The sequence below is a fragment of the Natator depressus genome, chromosome 1 (genome assembly GCF_965152275.1).
Source record: "Natator depressus isolate rNatDep1 chromosome 1, rNatDep2.hap1, whole genome shotgun sequence".
In the NCBI taxonomy this organism is placed as follows: Eukaryota; Metazoa; Chordata; order Testudines; family Cheloniidae; genus Natator; species Natator depressus.
Genome location: NC_134234.1, coordinates 195,074,473 through 195,095,565, shown reverse-complemented (window position 1 = coordinate 195,095,565; position 21,093 = coordinate 195,074,473). Strand labels below are relative to the sequence as shown.

The 21,093-nt window shown below is 42.3% G+C and overlaps 2 protein-coding genes across 4 annotated transcripts in view; one reads left to right on the top strand and one right to left on the bottom strand.

Moving 5' to 3' along the window:
- Positions 1 to 21,093, bottom strand: part of CMSS1 (cms1 ribosomal small subunit homolog) — a 366,757-nt gene that overhangs the window by 244,821 nt on the left and 100,843 nt on the right. The window lies entirely within an intron of this gene.
- Positions 1 to 21,093, top strand: part of FILIP1L (filamin A interacting protein 1 like) — a 286,102-nt gene that overhangs the window by 181,312 nt on the left and 83,697 nt on the right. For both annotated transcript variants that reach the window (XM_074973376.1, XM_074973368.1), the window contains exon 5: positions 9,942 to 10,120. In XM_074973376.1, coding sequence (XP_074829477.1) covers positions 9,942 to 10,120 — 179 coding nt within the window. The remainder of the gene's footprint in view (positions 1 to 9,941; positions 10,121 to 21,093) is intronic.

Genomic DNA, 21,093 nt, shown 5'->3' with positions numbered 1-21,093 from the left:
GAAATACCCTACTGGGATGCCATGAACAAATAGCTAATCCAGTCTCAGACCTTGGGTGGAGGCCCTCTCCAGATAAATCAAATGAAGACAGGGAGTGGCTCTGGGTGTTGCCTATCCCAGGACTCCCCCTATGAGTCTGAATTTGCTAGGTCTTACTGGATGGTACATTCCCTTTCTATCTCTGGTACGTTAGGAGCCAGGAGCAAGCCTAATCCCATTTGACCAGGCTATCATTGCAACAGGACAGCAGGGAGGGGCGGGGGACTTCACACAGAACATGCTCACACAGAAGTGGATTTTTTCTGTCCTCCTTCCCTCAGAGAGCCATCTGCTTTCTTTTGGTCCATTAGGGCTCTGGAGCCTTAAAAGGCTGGGGGGGGGGGGGGTGACACCTTGAAGAGACTGTACCAACTGCAGCTGCCTCTGAGAGGCAGGAGAACAATTTGGGGACAACTCTATTGTATTCTATACTAGTTCTTGTACTACTCTTATCACCGTAGTATCTGAGCGCCTTCCAGTAGTGCTTTAAGAAACGTGAATAACGCCTGTCACATGTGGTTAATTTGCCTGCCATGTCTGTCTACCTTGCCTGCTATAGGGCAAGAGGCTGGCCATGGATAAACCTGACTTCAGATTGGTTGCCACTCGTCTGACAGATGAGAGGAAATGCACCAAACATACTGGTGGCAACTGCATGGTGGAAGCCCTTTCCCCAACTTTGAATATTTTTTTTTAAAGACGGGGATAGGAGGATTAACACTCTCCTCTCTTTTTCTATTTTAATATCCCGATCATTAACAAGCCACTTCAGATTTAGAACTCTCTATGGCCACTGGTAGTTTAGCTTAAGATCAGCTGTTTTGGACCTCATGCTCTGAAGCTCAGAAATTTGCCATCACCTTCCTCTCCGGTCGGACTCAAAAGGGTGTAACACTGAGATTTGTCCATCATGCCTCCTGGGGGAGGGGGCGCTAACATCTTGTATCAAGATAGCCCAAATCAAGTTTTAATCCATCTGTTCAAGTCCAACGCCAATCAGCTGAGAGAAGGATGCACGCTTATCACCTATTAAACAGAGCACATTCAATAGCATCTCTATCATCTTGCAAATTTTGGCCACAAATTTCAAATGCCCATAGAAGAAGGCAGGCAGTGCCCATGGATTACAGTCATGGGGGGCAAAAAGTAACATCAATGCTGGAAACTTGGCAGCTGGGACAAGAATATTTTGTCTAAATAAATATTTGGCTCATACTGTTGAAAGGGAGGGAAAAAATGCCAATATGTATTCAGAAAGACCCAAATCTCTCTCTGCACAGTGCTTTATCATATATAATCTTAAACCAAAGATTATTTACACAAATATACTCTAACACTGGCATTATTAATTAATTTATTCATTCTCTGAACATTGGATTTATATAAAGAAAAGCAACTCTCTCGGATTTTATACTGGCACAGTGCCACTATACACAAAACAGCCTAGAGAAAACGTTTAAGAATCCAGTTCCAGCACAACAGATATGAGACATGCTATTCTGTTTTGATTTTAGATACCAGTGGGTGGTAAAATGTTTCTAAATGATTAAATTCCTGTGACCTTCTAGCTTTTGAAACTATTCGTCATTACGCAAGAACTAGCCTCTCACATTTTCCATTGTATTGTACAGTATGTCCAAGTGTTAGATCTAGCAAAAACACACAGCTAGCAAGAACAAATTACAAAACAACAGATCATTTAATTAAGATTTTGTAATTATATTTTTAGTGGACCTTTACATGGATGCTTGTTTGCACTCTCTGGCTCTTTAGTCAGAGACTGTATACAGAGCCTATTTTTTGCAGATGCAGCATTTGGCCGGAGAGTTTGGGGAGCAATCCTGCCTATTTAGAATTCTCACATCCAGTGTCTTTCCTTGGATTGCAGTTCACATCCTTCCAATCCTAAAGTTGTAGGTACCAAGTATGATGGTTTAGGGATATCTTTACCTTTCACCCCTCCTCCCTTAGTGTCTCAGAGTGCACCCCACCAAGTGACAAGCCCTGTGCCTATATCTCTTTCAAAGCAGAATCAGGGGCGTGGCCACAGCCCACCCACTTAGCTTCCAGGCCCACCCAAATCTCAGCAGGGTATAGTACTGCCACAGCAGCCCAGAGCATCACTGAGGCACCTGAGATCCAGGACAGAGCTATGCGCTCACCCTTCAGAAAGCTACACTCCAGCAGCTCTGCCTGGCCATCTTCTGAACCACCCCATGCGTGTGCCCCACTAAGCAGGTGAAACCTTGTGTCTGGGGCACCAGGGCTAAGAAGAGGGCGTGACATCAGGGGAGTAGCTGAGCTAGCACAGTCTGTCATTGCCCACCCACCTGAAAGTTGGACCCACCCAAATTTCCACTCCTAGCTACTGAACAGAATTCCACAATTCTCCCACTCTGAGACCTTGTCCTCTGACTACAGCACTGGGTGTGCCAACGGTGATTGCTCAGCCACTCTGGGCTCAGCTACCGACAAAACTTCCCTTAAGGAGCTGTGACAAGCTATGAACACAGTGACCCTAACAGCCTTTTCAAAACAGAGTATTGTTTACTCAAAAAGGTACAATCAAAGCATAACAAGAGAGTAGGAGTTTTTTTAACACAATAAACAGCCTTTACAGCTATCTGTCCTATCTAGAGGCTTAGGCAAGCCTAGTTATCACCCTCACCCTCTGGGGACTGAGGTTCAATCTGCTCCCCAGAGTCCTTGCCTCACTCTTCCCTCTTCTACAGGAACTGTCCTTTTATCCCCATCAAATTCTTTGTTTCAGTTTCAGCTGCCCCCTCTCCTGCCAGGTTACAGCCAGGCTGTTGATCTCAGTGAGGCCAGAGGCAAACCTTCCAAGTGAATGATATCTGCATTGTCCATTAAGTATCAATGAATGGAACAATGTGACTTTTTTGTCCACTTCCCTGCATACATACAAGTAATCACTGCTTTAATAAACCTCCTGTAATAACAGCAAACACCACAATGGAACTCCAAACAGATAGAACATATAATATTAATAAAATACTATAGGGAGCTCCCATGTCCTTCACACCAAGAATCAAAAACAGGAATATTTTCCACTTGTTAATACCATTTATTCATATCAGACTGACTACCCTGGGCATACACCTCTAACAGTCATTTATATAATGGGAAACCAGCCATTCCTTTATGTTTGGCTTTAATGAAATGTAAGCCAAGAAGTTTCATTAAGTTTTTTAAGATAGCAATTTCCACCCTGTTGAAGTCACATACACATTTTTGAAGCAATGGCCATATGGATCTCTCAGCTTCTGGCTTCCTTCTTCCCTGTCCCCACAGATACATACCCCAAAAAATCTCAAGCCTCACACCTCCTATCATGGCCTATTTTCCTGAATTCCCTTATATCATTGACTGTGACTCCACTATCATCATCAGGAGAAACTCACCACTTACTGAAGCATGCTCAGTGAGTCCACTGAATTGTCAACTGAGCCAAAGTGAGGGTCTGCTCCATGCTTATTTATTGCCAACTTTTAGATTATCTGCCTGAAAGCTGACCAGAGCCACCTCATCTGAGAGCAGGAGACTGCATAAAGTTTAACAATGTGTGGAGCAAAGTTTTACCAGTCTGATGCAGAAGCTGCGTAATGGGATGTAGAACACTTGCTTCTAGAGCAGGGTAGAATTTTACAAATTTTGAAATATTAAAATATCTAAAAAATTTGGTAAATATTTCAAATCAATTCAGAAAAAAATTCCCTCTCTTTTTTGACCAACAATAGAGCTGGTCAAACTATTTCAGTTTTTGGAATTCCTATCTTTTTATTTAAAAGGGAGAGGTTTAAAAATAATTGAACTTTCTTCTTTTCCCACACCAGCTTTACTTGCTCCCCAGTGAACAAGGGGTTAACTTCAGCTCAGTCTTGCTATACTTTTGCACATGATTTTGGAAGAAGGGCTATAACTGTAGCTGTTTGCGAAGCAGAAGAGAGCACTGAGAAGGTTGGACTGTGCACAGTAGATACACAGGAATGGGTTGGACCCCAGAGGTTGGGGAGTTTTCTGATTAAGTTGAATTATTCCACAAAGAAGAGACCATGCTGACTGGGGCAATCTACCACCCATCCACTATGGCTGGGCAAACTAATCCAGGAAGAGAGTATTTTTATGGGTTTTGCATGAAATTTAGCACCAACACATTCTTGTATCCTGACTAACGAACAAGAGGGCCATAGCAGACTGTCCCAACACTCTCTCTGACATATATAGACCTTAAGGCCCAAAGAGAACATCATGGTTGTCTACTCTGATCTCCTGCACATTGCAGGCCACATAACCTCATCCCCCATTTCTTCAATAGACCCATAACTTCTGGCTGAGTTATAAAAGCCCACCAATCTTGATTTAAAAACTTCAAGTTACAGAGAATCTACCATTTTACTCTAGATCAAACCAGCAAGTGACCTGTGCCCCATGCTACAGAGGAAGACATAAAATCACCAGAGCTTCTGCCAATCAGACCTGTGGGAAATTTCCTTCCCAACCTCATATATGGAGAACAGTTAGACACTGAGCATGTGGGCAAGACCCACCAGCCAGATATCTGGGAAAGAATTCTCTGTAGTAACTCAGAATCCTCCCCATATATAAAGGGACTGAGAATTCTTTTTATTTACAAGTCTTCTCTAACTAAATTCTTTAGAAAGTAAATGCATGGATAACAGCAGTTGTCTACTTTATACTCCTATACATTTTTGGGTAAGAGGGAGACCTCAAGAACTTCCTAATGGCCTGCTTGGAACCATCAACCCCAAGTTAAAAAAAACCCAATGTTACCATGCTTGCCATCTGGCTCCAAAGTACCATACAAATCATAGATATTAAGCTACATACAAAGAAGAGCATCACTACAGATCAGGAAAAGTGCCACAGTAAATAGGAAAGAGGACAAAATAAGGGCTGTAGGCTGATTTTTCAATCCAACTCACTTCAGTTCCTGGAACTCATGGCAGAATCCAGCCAAATGTGCTGCAAGATGAAGTCTTGGTTACTGGGAGAACCACCATATCTAGGTTTCAAATAAGACAACATTTTCCCCAACTCAGAGAGACTCTCTTTCAGCTCAGCAAATCAAGACTGCCTTGGTCAAAGGACTGCCAATCCTGACTGAACAATGCAAGCCGGAGAAGAGCTGTTCCATTTTATGTTTCCCTTAATCAGGCACAAATACAATACAAGTCACTGTCATAATAAAGGTCTTTTGCCACTTCAGAGAAGAGCTGAAACTGACATTTACAGAATGAATGACTTCTTCTCATTCTTAGTTTTGTTTGAAATGGAACTTGAATTTACGTGCATCATGGCTACACAGAGCACTTTCCCTCAACCAATAAAGAGTGCCGAGAAAACACAGGAAGGGGTATTTCCAAAATAAGAAGGAAGAAGACACATATGAAAAAACCCATATGAAAAATAATCTTTTCTGTTTGGAACTTCAAGTTAACAGTCTTACCAATGCTTTGGATTGCCACATATGTTTGGGTTACCATTGCAGATATGGTCCATCTGTCATCCTCTGAATACTATGATGTCATCAAGATCGGCACATTTCAAATAGTCAACGTCTACAAGCTTCCTAGCATTAGTTGGGGTCAACAGATCCTTCCAAGCTTACAGCTGTTTATGTTGGCGACTTCAATAGCCATCATACAGGTACCAATCGCCACAAGCACAAAAAAGCACCAGTAGAACTTGTGCAAAGCCAACCAGGAGAAATACAGCCAGGCACTGGGACAGAGTACTGTAATGATACCACACCACCACATTCCGATAGAGGAGGCTTACAGGCATTTCTGTAGAGCCATCCATTCCACGCGGATACTGCCCTGTGTACATCCCCTGCCTTGAAGAGGAGTGTGATGCTCTACTCAAGCAGTATGATTCACCTGGTCAAATTTAATCAAAGTTTTGAGCTGTGCTCACCAAGCCAGATGAGAGAAAAAGACTAAGAACCTGGACTTTACTCGTTCCAGCAAGAAATGCTGGCGTTGTCCAGCAACCACCAACAAAGCTGATCATCTGTGAGTGCTAACCAAGTAGCCAGGCACCGGCTTCACATGGGAACGACACCCTTGGAAAAAGAAGTGAACATTCAAGTCCAGATCGAGTGGAGGGTGTTCCAAAGGCAACACAGATCCAGAGCTTGCCCCGAACCTTTCACTATTCCAGAGCTGGACAGAATGCTAGATAACATCAAGTCTGGCACGGCTGCCAGCTATGACAATGTCCTTCCAGAGTTCCTGAAAAATCTTGGCCCATGTGCCTGCTCTTGGCTGGCTCAATTCTCCACAAGGGTCGCCAATGAAGGAAAACGGCCAAAAACCTGGCGCATGTCAAAAGTCATCGGCCTCCCAAAACCACCACCTAGTAAAAACCAGGCATCACTCTACACGCTGCTTTCTATGTGTCTCAAGGTTCTAGAGCATCTACTTTTACAGCAAACACCACCAGAGGTACAAAATACCTTGAATGTCGAGCAAGCAGGCTTTCAACAAGGTCAAAGCACATGTGACCAAGTACTTGCCCTAACCACATTCATTCAAAACAGGTTTCAAAGAAACCTTGAAAACAGGCGCTATTTTCCTTGACCTCACGGCAACGTACCTCACCGTGTGGCACAGGCGTTTACTTGTTAAAGTATCAAGAGTCCTCCCCCCATGGGTTACCGATGCCATTGAACTGCTACTCCGAGACAGACGGTCCAGGGTGCATGCGGGTGAGAAAACAAGTGCTTGGAAAAAACAGATGAATGGGTTATCCCAGGGGTCTGTTCTTGTCCCAACCTTGTTCCAGCTATACATCAATGACCGGCCATCCACCCAGGCACAGAAGTTCATTTATGCAGACAAAATCTGCTGCAGGCTATAGGCTCAGACTTTTTCCAAGCTGGAGAAGACCCTGAGTGATGATGTTACAAAGCTGGTCGACTACTACAAGACCTGGCGCCTTCAGCCTAGCACGAGCAAGACTGTCCCTAACACATTCCACCTCCACTGTGCTAATGCTAAAAGAGAACTAAACGTCATAATGAATGGCCAGAGCCTGAAGCATACCCAGCATATCGAGGGTGTGACCCTCGACTGAACACTGACATACAATTGCCACCTGAGCAAGATAGCAGCAAAGGTCAAGACATGCAACAACCTTCTCAGCAAATTAGCAGGCTCTTTTTGGGGAGCGGATGCTCCAACCCTAAGGACGTCAGTCCTTACCATCTCGTACTCAATAGCAGAGTACTATGCATCAGTAAGGAGTGGGTTGGCACACACCAAACTTGTTGACGTGCAACTCAGCTCAACAATGTCTGTCATCACAGGAACACTCTGATTGACTTATCTTCAATGGCTTCCAGTTCTGAGCCATGTTGCTCCCCCCTTACATCGGGGGGGAAGGGGAGATTGCAGCTGAAAAGCTGATTGAGAAGGTGCGTGCCAACCCACACTTGCCCTTGTTCAACAACCCTCTTAGCCCACAAGCCACACATCTTTCACCATGACATCCACTGTGGTTGAGGCTGCCACGCCAGAACATGACAGCGGAGTCCCTGAGGCAGGAAGACTGGTGCTTAACACCAACCACCAATCAGTTCCTCAGCATAGACCCTACTGCTCGCCCGCCTGGCTTCAACCTGCCACGTCATCAGTGGCCCCTTCTGAACCGATTCTGGATGGAGTAAGGCCTCTGTGCTGCCAATCAGCACCGTTGGGGTCTTTGAGAAAATGCAAGCTGCAGCTGCCATGCAGATCAAACAATGATATACACATTGTCAAGGAGTGTCCACTAACCAAATTCAGCGGTGGGCTCTGAGAGTTCCACTTGGCCACTAAGAGCGCTGTTGCTTGGCTCAGCAAATACACAAATGCTAAATAAATAAATAAATAAATAAATGCTTCTGATTTTGTCACTGTCAGCATCACCAAATAAGTCAACAATGATTAAAGAAGAAGAAAGAGAGCCTACGAGATCTATCTGAAATAAACCATAAACAGATCACAAATTCTGCAGAAAGCTTACAAAGAGTCTGGGTCAGGTACGAGGAAAGATACTGGGACCCACAGGGGAAGAACAAAGAATGTTCACTCATCCAAGGAACTCGTGTGTCACTTTAGACAGAAGGGCAGAGGTTTCGTCCTTACATTGTCCATCGTCTCTAATCTTGGGAGAACCTTGAATGAGCATGAACTGAAGATGACCCATAATGCTCTTTGGTATTATATATATATATATATATATATAAAATGGGCCTGGAGAATCTGAGGCCTCCAGCATTTCTATGGGCCCATGAAGTGCCTTACCGGGAAAAGATGCAGAAAGACGAAGCAACTGAAAGCTACAACTGGTCTTGCTTTACTAACATTGACGATTTCTGAATTTTTTTCCCGTTAATAGAGTAAAATACTAAAAAACAGTCATGACCCACTAAAACTGAACGTGGTTAAAAGAAGACCCTAACCTTATACCGCAGACTTACCTTTCCAAAAAAAGGAAATCAACATGATTGAGTTAACACAAGAACAATGACAACCTTCTGAGAAGGAGGAGGTGAAGAAACAATGGGACACAGATTCAGAATTTCTCCTAGTTTCTCTGGCTGCTGAGCAATCCCTCCTCTTACCTTCACTAACAAGACCAATGGCTCCTAAGTGCAAAATCCAACTCTTTATTCCCAGTTTTGCACAAGTATTCCTGCACATTTTTAGGGGAACTGAATTTTAAAAGCTATCAACTATTCTCAGGTATTTTTGAGAAACAACAGGCAGCTTAATAAAGTATCACTTAATAAAGTAACACTCCAGTAATGCCAATGGCAAAATAAAATTTTTAAGCCGTTTAGGAAAATTAAAATATGCAGTCTAAATTTTTAAAAAGTGACTTGTGAGGTTTAAGAATAAGACACCTTTAACAGGGGCCTGATTTTCAGAAAGTGCTGCATGCCTACCCTCTGGAAGTCATGCCCATTTAAGGTGTCTCAAGTTGGGCACCTTCTGATTGAGGCAAGCCAAATCACTAATTACTTATGAAAATGTAGGCTTATAGTTCTAAAAAGCATATGCTTTTCTTTGAAATAATCCTGTCAAATAATGAAAATAATTCCTCATTGTTTAAAACTAGCTGTTCTTCCATCAGTTTTGTCATTTTTTGTAAGATAAACACCAAATTTTGTACGTCCCACACACACAGGAGGAAGTGCGGCTAAGTGGAATGAACATAGGATAGAGCCAGAAACAGAGGTCCAATCCTGCCTTTACCATACATTTGCTTAAAGACCTTGACGGAAGTCACTTTTTGATATATGCACCTCCCTCACAAGGATGTTGTGAAAAATAATTTGTTATTGTTTGTAAACGGTTCAATGTAAAACACTGTACTGGTACTTAGTAATATTTCAAATGGAGCTGAAATTAAGATAGCTATTTTTGCTTAACAAAAACAAAAAACAAAAAAACAGCTCCTACCTAAATAGAGAGTACCTTATGCCAAGACATCTGTTTCTCTGCCAAATTATCAATGATATGAGCACAGCTCTGGGAACAGTAAATGTTTAATAGCTGCTAAGGAGCTAGTTGTTGAACACAACATAGTTGAGAGTCCCACAGAATAAAACCTTAATTTATTTTAAAATTTTTCAGCAATGAAGTCGTGGAGTTAAATAATGCTTTCCAAGTAGATTCCAAAGAATTTGGCCATCAGGTTATAAATTCTATTTTATATTAGGTTAAACTTTGGGCCTGTAGTACTTAAAAATGTCTCTCTAAAGATTATATTGATGACTAAGAAAGAATTTAGCATAATTTGTAGTGAACAAATAAATACTGATGCAAGTAAGAATTTTACAGCACTGCAAGAGTTTTTGGTTTTTTTTGCAGCTTGACAAACTTGTTGAGAAACAGAAAGAAACTCACAAACGAATGCTGGAGCAGCTTTTAATGTCAGAAAAATCACACAGACAGACTCTGTATGAGCTAGAGGATGAGAAGAGGAAGCATACAGAGTATATGGAAAGAAGTGATGAATTTACAAGTTTACTGGAACAAGAACGAGAAAGGTAAGATTGCCTTATATTTGTTTACAAAATGTTACTTAATTCGAAAATTACTTCTAAATAGTTTTCTACTTTCTTGTTCTGCATTAAGACTAAGACCAGAAAATATCTCCAAAACAAAATGTTTTGAAAATCATACACACACACACACACACAAAAATCACCAATGTACACAACTCTGTACAGCAGGTGAAGTGTGCCAATAAGTTAACAGATCCTCATCCCAAGCAACTTACAGTTTAATATTATAACAAGGACATTATACTACAAAACAGAAAAAAGTGTAAGCACATTATAAGCTAAATGCAGCATAGAACTGATGTATCTTTCAAAGTTTTTGAAGGAGGTTAGTGTCAGGACAGTACGAAAGCAGGCATGGAGTCTGGAGTGGGGGAAGGAGACAAAGTAAGTCTCCAGAAGACATATGGACAGACTGAAAGGAACAGAGACAGGGTAGAAAAAGGCAGAGAGGAAGTTATTAAGGGCTTTGAAAATTCGGAGAAAGCCCTTAAGCACTTGCAGACCTGCAATGGTATCAAAACAAAACTTTCTTTCTAAGATGCAACCCTGAATTGCCACAAACATCCTGCATAAGCACAGTATGAAGATTTTGCACTGGCTATCACAAAGGAAGGATCAAAAGAGTTTGATGTCATTTACTGTCTTTAAAAAATAACTTTTAAAATGTCCCGCCTCTTTGAAACAGCAATTAACCTGAACATATCCCCAAAAGGTACAGGAAAAAATAATTGAGGAACGTATCCTATTCCCTGGACAGCTACTCCAGAAGATATGAGAATATCGTCTCTATTTCCGTTTGCTTAGGAACAGCTTCCAGATGGAAATGTTTGGGTGTGAGAATGTCAAGCCTATTCTAAACTCACATGATGCATAGATAATTCTTCCTCTGCTTCGCCTGTATAACATCATGTTTCATGTATTTTGGCACTGTTCGCGACTTTCACTCTTCCTGCTGCTGCACCTCTCTCATTCAGGTCTATCACAGACAGCATCTAGGCTTTCTACCAAGGACAAAGCCATACGTATGGAACTGTGATTTAAAAGTAAATGCTATACACATAACAGGAGAAAAAATTATCTTATTCATAGATAAATATAAACAGATGTAGAGGGACACGGACACAGGAGGCAAAGAAGAAAGAACAGGGTCCCCAGGAGACACACAGTGGCGTTTTCTCCAACCAACATATTGTAAAATGTTGATATATCAGGAGCCAAAAAACAAAATGGACAATGTTTTGGTCTACTCCCTTCTTCCCAAACACGCACACCTCTCTCAAAAAGCAAGAGAAATTCACTTCTAAGGTCCTGAGCACAAGAACCCAAGATACTAAATGAAACAAACTGTCATCAGCTATACCCAAATCTGTGGGAGTGTGCACGGAAAGAAAGCTAAACTCCACAATTCTTGTTAAAAAAAAGGGGGGGGTTGGGGGTGGGGGGGGAGAATAAATATAGGATTAAGAACCTTTAGGAATAATAAATAATAATAATGATAATAAAAAGACTGTAAAGAGTTTACCACTATTATCTGCAGCCTTTAGTAATATCTGTCAAGGGAGGAGACGGGAATTATTGAGGTGACTAATAAGACCTTAGAGCAGTGGTTCTCAAAGCCAGTCCGCCGCTTGTTCAGGGAAAGCCCCTGGCACGCCGGACTGGTTCGTTTACCTGCTGCGTCTGCAGGTTCAGTCGATCGCGGCTCCCGTCCTTCCCACAGCCCGCATTGGCCTGGAGCAGTGAACCATGGCCAGTGGGAGCTGCGATCGACCGAACCTGCGGACGCGGCAGGTAAACGAACCCGTCCGGCGCGCCAGGGACTTTCCCTGAACAAGTGGCGGACTGGCTTTGAGAAACACTGCCTTAGAGGCTATAATACTAGATTTCAGATTAAGTCCCAATTTCTGTTTTTTCTTTGGAGAACTCATTTTATGTGGAAAACCCTAAAGGAGTGTGTTGTCACATGTTGAGCAGAGTCCAAAATGTTTGCCAAGTGATGTTGCCATCAAGATCTCTAAGCAATTGCCTGCCATAGTGGGGGAGGGGGGAAATCTCACATAAGTTAAGACGAAGCTCCCTTAATGTTATGCTGTACAGCTTGATGTTTGAAACACACACACACACACACCATATTTTTTTCCCACTTCAAAACTCCCATCTAACTATCAATATTCTGATTACCTGAATTTTGCATTAGGCTTGTGAACAAGCAGAGCTATGTGAAAAGCTTCACATGAAAAGCAATGCCAATGATTTGGGGCTTTATTTTTTATTCTATTTTTTAAAAAGCAGCCAGTTTTTCATCAATGCAGTTTAACAAATTTTCCACATAAGTAAGAAAAGTAAGTAAGTCTTCCCCTTTAAACGTGAAAAGTAATGTAATATTTCTAATATTATTTCCATTTCAAAGCAAAATCCAGAACTTTTGTTCAACTAAGTTTGTCTCATGAAATAATGAAACTACAGTGCATGCAAGAAGGTTTAACTTTGGAAGGGTAGCGTGTATGAAAGCCAAATGGGATTATGAATAATACGGGATTATGCATCCAAAATAATACTTAGATCTCTTGGAACAGACTCCAATTATGCTGGAGCACTAGAAACTGTCATTGAAATGGTAGTGAGACCATCAGGAACTATCAGTCAGCTGCAGCTCTTACTTATCGTTGAGTGCCTTTTATCACCTTCCAATCTCAACAGAAAGCAACCGTCTCCTATTTCAAGGTGCACAAGAGCCAAGAGCTGAAATGATGAGTTTTCAGTGACATTCTTGGTGATGAATCAGTCACTTATTTATCAAAAAAATATAAAAACCACTAGTCTCCACCTTTCCGCTGAGGTGGTTTCCTCAGACATTGCTTTTCTCTTGCAAGCAAACAGAGCTTATGGTTTGATCCTGCAAAATGTTGAGCACGCTGGCCCTGATCCAACGAAGCACTTAAGCATATGTTTAACTTTAATCATCATAGGAGTAGTTTGATGACTTCATGGGATGGCAACAAGACTATTTGTAAATTGCCACCACCAGAAGTTTAGGCTTGCAAGAAGACTAACACTAGCTCTCTAGATGTGGGAACCCATCTTGGGTGGACTTCCAATGAGACATTTGCTGCTAAAATCTTTAGTTTTTTGTTGTTGTTTTTTAAATCTCCTTTCTTGTTGCCATCCTGTGACAACCACTCCATGGCCTTCTCTCATTAAGAAATACAAAATGGTTTCCAAATTGCATCTTGATGGTTAACATCCCCTTTCTGAGATTTACAGTAAGTATCTGAAGACACATGTTGAATTTATTTTTCCGGGGTTGTTTTGCTTTTTGTTTTTTTAATTGCTGCTGGTTTGTTAGTTACAGGAGGAAAAATTAACAATATTTTCATTACCTTTATTCATTCACAGTCACATGTGCCAATTTTATATTAAACTTATTTTACTTATTAAAAACCTAATAAAATAAACAAGAATTATTGCAAATGCTGCAATAATAAGTAAATGCTGGTTTTTCTTTCTTTCTTTTTTAAAACTCAGCCCACTGTATAACACTTGCTCTTTGCAATTCTTACCAGCCAAAAAAACAAGTAGAGTTTTGTGAAAACTATAGGGGCCACTGGGCAACAGGGTGGGGACAATGGACAATAACTGGAAATGTCTTTCCCACATATAAGCACAAAGTATAACCAGTACGTGTCCTGGCCAAATAGGAATGAATTGGAATTTGTAATGAAAGAGGTGCCAGGGCTCAAGCATTTTTTATTTTTATTTTTTTTTTACTTTTGTAACTGATGCGGTAAGCCCAGAGGCGCCTGGGTTATAAACTGCCAAGCCTAAAGTGCCAGGGCTGAACACTGGCAAGCCCTGGCACAAATTAAGCATGGATTGGCATGAATCCTACAGACTCATGGCAGGGAGTAAGTCGTTGTCCTATGCCTGCAGAGGAAGGGTGCTGTTTTTTTCTACTGGAACCTCCAGAATAGGTAGAGTCAGGGTGAATTTGATTTAAATCATGATTTAAATCACTAGTCAGGAAGACTCAATTTAATTAGGGATTTCTACATAAAAGTGCATTCTTGTTGGTTTTTATAACCTTAATACATATTCTTCACAACTCAGAGATGGATGTAGGTTTCATTTTCAGAAGGTACACACTATACATTTTTTAAGTGATTTATTTTGAAAACTTTTCAGATTCCTTTTACAGCTATATCAGGAAATGAATGATTCTTTGGTTATTTCATTTACGAAAGGTAACTGAAGCAGATATTTATGAAGTCATTGGGAGGAGAACTACTCCAATTTAACAGGTCAATTATTAATATTTGGAGGATTTTCTTGCCATGCTGTATTAGGAGGAGAACATCACCAGACAGACATTTAAATAGTTTTATTTAACTCAAACAACAACATTATGTATTCTGGATTTTTTTCTTCAACAGCAAACATAATATTTTAACAGAGCAAGCATATGAATTTTTGAATTTAGTTAAACATTCAAGTTTTTTAAAATCAGGTTTGTTTTTGTTAAAATTGTTTTTAACTAAAATAGTTAAATGAAATATTTAAAAAACAAAACAAAACAAAAATTGACTATGTCAGCCAGGTCAACATGAGAAACTTAAAATATTGGCTTCTGCAGCCAACTCACTCATCTTCACCTTTATTTTCCTGTTTGTTCATAATCTGGAAAAGAAAAACAAGCTTTCCTGCTTTTTCAGGTCCCAAACGACTTTTCAATTTGGAATGAATTAGTCCAAAGGAAGAAAATGTTCTTTCTACACCAGCAGAAGAAGCTACTGCTGTTAAAAGTGAGATTATCACTTCAACAGTCTCTGAATCCAAGTGCTTAAGTGACTTCCAACAGTTCACTGGTGTGACTTTAAAACATCATCAGCAAACATATATTTCTTGAATGGTTCTTAATCCCAAACTGGATTCTCTTTTACGGCCTGCTGCCATTACAGGTTTTCCCTTCTAGTGAGAGAATGACATGGTAGATCTCAAATCAATGAAGGCTACACTCAGAAAGATCTCAAGACTTCTGCAAAACGCTGCTCAAACAGTTTCACTTTTGTGTCTACTGCCTGTCCCTCCCTTCTCACATTTATCTCCAGACTTCTTCCCCTTTTCCAGATCTATTCCGCCCCCAACAATCTTCTATTCATTGAACTTTTTGAAACATTGCACTTTTAGAGAGAGGAAAGGGACTGACTCTGTGAACACAAATTTGCAGAGGAACAATAGCGTTGAGGTCTGTTATTTCTCACCTCTAAATATTTATTTATTTATTTAAAAACATTTTTATCTCTGGAAATGCAAACCACAGTTTGAGAACTGCAAAACTAAGCATCTCTGATGGTATCTTCTAGACTGAGCACTGAGTCCCATTGGGTAGATAGAAAGATTAACCTAAATAATCTATACAGATGCCCCTGAAACCCCATAAGATTGAGTCCCTAATCCATGAACGATTGGAACTCATTTACAAAACTTTTCTTAAACATTACATGAATATATTGTCTCACACTATAGAATTATAATTTATAATCCCAATTCCATGATGAGATATCTTTGAGCTATAATGTATCTTAATTAAAACTATCTTTAGATAGGTTTTTTCCTCAAAAAGCATTTTCTCAATTAACTCTGATTTAAATTTAAAAAAATCCAATTTTTTGTATTAAAAAAAAAAATTGATTTTTATCCACCCTGGGTAGAGCCCACTCTGTCACCACAAGATCTCTGCTGAAAGCTGTCTGTATGGAGACTAGATGCAGGCCCAATGCTGAAGGCAGTAATGAGCCATGCAGCTGCAGTTATTACTATTAAGAAGGGCAGCACCTGCACAACTGCAGCACAAGAGCTGTGGGGCTTGTTTACAGGCCATTGCAGGCAAAACATAAGATTAAGGAGGATTGCTACGCTGCACCTCTAAAACCTAAGTTTGACTGGGGTTTGACTGCGTGGGCATCTTTTTCTCCTGACCATCCTCCCTCCCCTTTTTACATCTTATCTTCATATTTCATTTCTCCTTTTTCCCACTCCCTATTGCTACAAGATTTTACTTCACATCTACAATGTGCTCAGGGCTGCAAAAGGCTGAAAAAGACATTCTAGTCTAGAAGAGCTTACAGTCTAAAAAAAGCCTTTTTCTTGATTTTCCTCTCATACGAAGGGGATCTGATGGGAGGGTGAAGGTAGTGGGGAGGAAAGAGCATAAAGGCAAGATGTGCATTCCATGCTTCCATACTGAAAGAGGAAAGGGAAAAACAGCAAGGAATGGAACTTGCTATAGACATCCACTCTGACTGACAGTCCTTATACCCAGTGATGAGTTGCCAAAATCTTAACAACGGGTTCCCTCCTCACCCCACAAGGGGGTTGTTGCCCACCCCCGCCCCCCGGGACTCCTGCCCCATCCAACGCCCCCGCATTCCTTGATGCCCCCCCCCCAGGACTCCTGCCCCATCCACCCCCCTCCCCTGTCCCCTGACTGCCCCCAGAACCGGGCAGGAGGGTCTCGTGGGCCACCGTAGTGGGTTCCCACCCCTAAGAGCCAGAGGCACCTGCCAGGGGGCGAGGTGGGGAGTCCCAGAGGTGCTTACCTGGGGCAGCTTCCAGGAAGCATCCGGCAGGTCCCTCTGGCTCCTAGGGGCGGGGGAGCATAGCTGGGGAGGAGCAGGGGGAGCGGCCGCTCCCCCACTGACCACATCAAAAGTGGCGCCTTTGGTGCCGACTTCCTGGGTGCTCCGGGACTGGAGCACCCATGGGGAAAATTTGGTGGGTGCAGAGCACCCACTGGCAGCTCCCTGTCCCGCGCCCAGCCCCAGCTCACCTCACCTCCGCTCTGCCTCCTCCCCTGAACCCACCACCCTGCTCTGCTTCTCCACCCCCCCCCACACACACACACACACCAGCTTCCCGCGAATCAGCTGTTCGGCAGGAAGCCTGGGAGGGCTGAGAAGCAGGCAGCAGCTTCCCGCTCGGGCCAAGAGTGGCGGAGGTGAGCTGGGGCAGGGAGCGGTTCCCCTGTGCTCCTCCTCTCCCCCTGGGTTACCTGCTGTGGCGCAGGCAGCCCTCTTCGCTCCCCCCAGCCCCAGCTCACCTCCGCCTCCCTGGGTCTGAGCGGGAAGCCGCGGCCTGCTTCTCAGCCTGCCCCAGCTTCCCGCGCGAACAGCTGATTCGCGGGAAACCTGGGGGGGGAGGGGGGACGGGGGCGGAGAAGCAGGGTGGGGTAGCGCGTTCAGGGGAGGAGGCAGAGGTACTGTAAATGTAACATCAGGTTTACTGTCCTGAATTTTGACATATTAAAGAGACACTTTATATGTACAAAAATACCATACTGTATCTCTTACACTTGAGAATCCACTACTCTACAACAGTTGCCACAATTCATATTTTCATTTTAAACAAATTCATCTTCTTTGGTATTCTAAGACGCATGACACTGTCTATATAAAATGATACACCAAAGTAAACACTTTTGACTTATTTTTATTCTACATGTGTAACCAGCAGTTTTTAATTTCATGCACACTAAACTATTGTTGGAGATTGCATTGTACTCAAATGCAATCATTTCCTTTCGGTTTTCTGGCAATGGGTTATATATTACATATGCCTGAGACTATGTCTTGCAAGTTGTGAAATGGATGCCAGATCTCTATTCATTCGACCTTTTTCATGGGTATCTAGTGTTTGTAGGTGAATGAGTGAGACCCACCACAAACACAACTTTAGCATGGTAATTCTATACAACACCCCAATGGGATAGGCCTACTACTTAATACCACTGAGGCATAAAGACAAGCTCCAGGAAGTGATGCACACAGATTAATTACCTCATGCTAGTCTATGAAAAACTGTGTACCATTACATAGCATAACTTTCAACAGATGTTGTGAAGCTAAAGTCTTGTCAAAATCCACATGATTCAAAGGTTTTCACAGAGTTCCTTGAGCATAATGCAGGGTTAAAATAATGATATAAATACTTTACCTTTTTTTTAAATGAAAGTAAAATCAAAGAAAGTAAAAAGTCAGAGGTAGAAGAGCTTTTTGACATGATTAAGAACTCATTTTTCTGTATGTTAAAGCAACAGAAAAGCATTCATTAATTCAGTGTTATTTTAAAACGTTCTACCGATTACAAATTTGGAGACAGGTCCAAGGACTGTAAGCCAAGTTCATTTCTGGTGTACCTCACTGAAGCCAGTGAAGTTAGAGACAGGAATTAATCTGATATTATTGTTTATTTATTTAGATTTTTGAATAATTAAAAAGATGCTTGTCTACAGCACTAGACATCCTGAAATCAATTAAAATCATAGACAACATTGCACAATACAAGGGAAGACCTCCATCCGCTTTAAACCTTAAAGTAAACAAACCAATACCTCATTTCACCTCAGACCCAATGTCATGCCCTCTATTCTGCTACCCTCCCCACATGGCTGGGAAAACAGACAAGCCTTGTAGCATGCCCTAAAGGTCAATGGGTTTAGACTGTTTCAGACCAAGGAAGGGGAGTGAATTAGTACGTCATGTGGCCCTCACAAAGAATGCCTTGCTGGTAGCTCCAACCAGTGATTGCAACCATAGCGGTAATTGCCCAAGGAAAAAGACGGTCCTTCTAGTTGGCAAGTACCAGAATATTTAAGGCTTCATAAAACACCACGAACTCCACACAGTCTACCTGGAACTTAACCAGCAACCAGCGCAGATCACTGAACACTGGTATAATGCATTTCTCGCAAGATGCTACCTTCACCAATCAGGTATTCACATTCTGCATCACTTTAAACTGCTAAATTATAGAGGTGCAATGCTGTCACTATAGTTAAGGTTGCATCAACTACTTCCTTTTAAAGAAGAAAAAAGAAAAGGAGTACTTGTGGCACCTTAGAGACTAACCAGTTTATTTGAGCATGAGCTTTCGTGAGCTACAGCTCACTTCATCGGATGCATAGCATATTGTGGAAACTGCAGAAGACATTATATACACACAGAGACCATGAAACAAAACTTCCTCCCGCCCCACTGTCCTGCTCGTAACAGCTTATCTAAAGTGATCATCAAGGAGGGCCATTTCCAGCACAAATCCAGGTTTTCTCACCCTTCCCCCCCCCCCCCCAGACACACATACAAACTCACTCTCCTGCTGGTAATAGCCCATCCCTCTTTGAAACCTCTCTTTATAATGCGCATGATAATCAAGGTGGGTCATTTCCAGCACTAATCCAGGTTTTCTCACCACCACCACCCCCCCCCACACACACACCCCCCTCCAAAAACCACACACACAAACTCACTCTCCTGCTGGCAATAGCTCATCTTACAATGTGCACAGCAATAATCCAAGTTTAACCAGAACGTCTTGGCGGGGGGGGGGGGGGTTTGTAGGAAAAAAACAAGGGGAGATAGGCTACCTTGCATAATGACTTAGCCACTCCCAGTCTCTATTCAAGCCCAAATTAATAGTATCCAATTTGCAAATGAATTCCAATTCAGCAGTTTCTCGCTGGAGTCTGGATTTGAAGTTTCTTTGCTTTAAGATAGCGACCCTCATGTCTGTGATTGCGTGACCAGAGAGATTGAAGTGTTCTCCGACTGGTTTATGAATGTTATAATTCTTAACATCTGATTTGTGTCCATTTATTCTTTTACGTAGAGACTGTCCAGTTTGACCAATGTACATGGCAGAGGGGCATTGCTGGCACATGATGGCATATATCACATTGGTGGATGTGCAGGTGAACGAGCCTCTGATAGTGTGGCTGATGTTGTTAGGCCCTGTGATGGTGTTCCCTGAACTGACTTCCTGAGGAAACTACAATCCATTGGTGATCTTCCTGATAACACCATCCTGGCCACTATGGATGTAGAAGCCCTCTACACCAACATTCCACACAAAGATGGACTACAAGCCATCAAGAACACTATCCCCGATAATGTCACGGCTAACCTGGTGGCTGAACTTTGTGACTTTGTCCTTACCCATAACTATTTTACATTTGGGGACAATGTATACCTTCAGATCAGCGGCACTGCTATGGGTACCCGCATGGCCCCACAGTATGCCAACATTTTTATGGCTGATTTAGAACAACGCTTCCTCAGCTCTCGTCCCCTAACGCCCCTACTTTACTTGCGCTATATTGATGACATCTTCATCATCTGGACCCATGGAAAAGAAGCCCTTGAGGAATTCCACCATGATTTCAATAATTTCCATCCCACCATCAACCTCAGCCTGGTCCAGTCCACACATGAGATCCACTTCCTGGACACTACAGTGCTAATAAACGATGGTCACATCAACACCACCCTATACCGGAAACCTACTGACCGCTATTCCTACCTACATGCCTCCAGCTTTCACCCTGACCACACCACACGATCCATCGTCTACAGCCAAGCTCTGCGATACAACCGCATTTGCTCCAACCCCTCAGACAGAGACAAACACCTACAAGATCTCTATCAAGCATTCTTACAACTACAATACCCACCTGCGGAAGTGAAGAAACAGATTGATAGAGCCAGAAGAGTTCCCAGAAGTCACCTACTACAGGACAGGCCTAACAAAGAAAATAACAGAACGCCACTAGCCGTCACCTTCAGCCCCCAACTAAAACCCCTCCAACGCATTATTAAGGATCTACAACCTATCCTGAAGGATGACCCAACACTCTCACAAATCTTGGGAGAAAGGCCAGTCCTTGCCTACAGACAGCCCCCCAACCTGAAGCGAATACTCACCAACAACCACATACCACACAACAGAACCACTAACCCAGGAACCTATCCTTGCAACAAAGCCCGTTGCCAACTGTGCCCACATATCTATTCAGGGAACACCATCACAGGGCCTAATAACATCAGCCACACTATCAGAGGCTCGTTCACCTGCACATCCACCAATGTGATATATGCCATCATGTGCCAGCAATGCCCCTCTGCCAT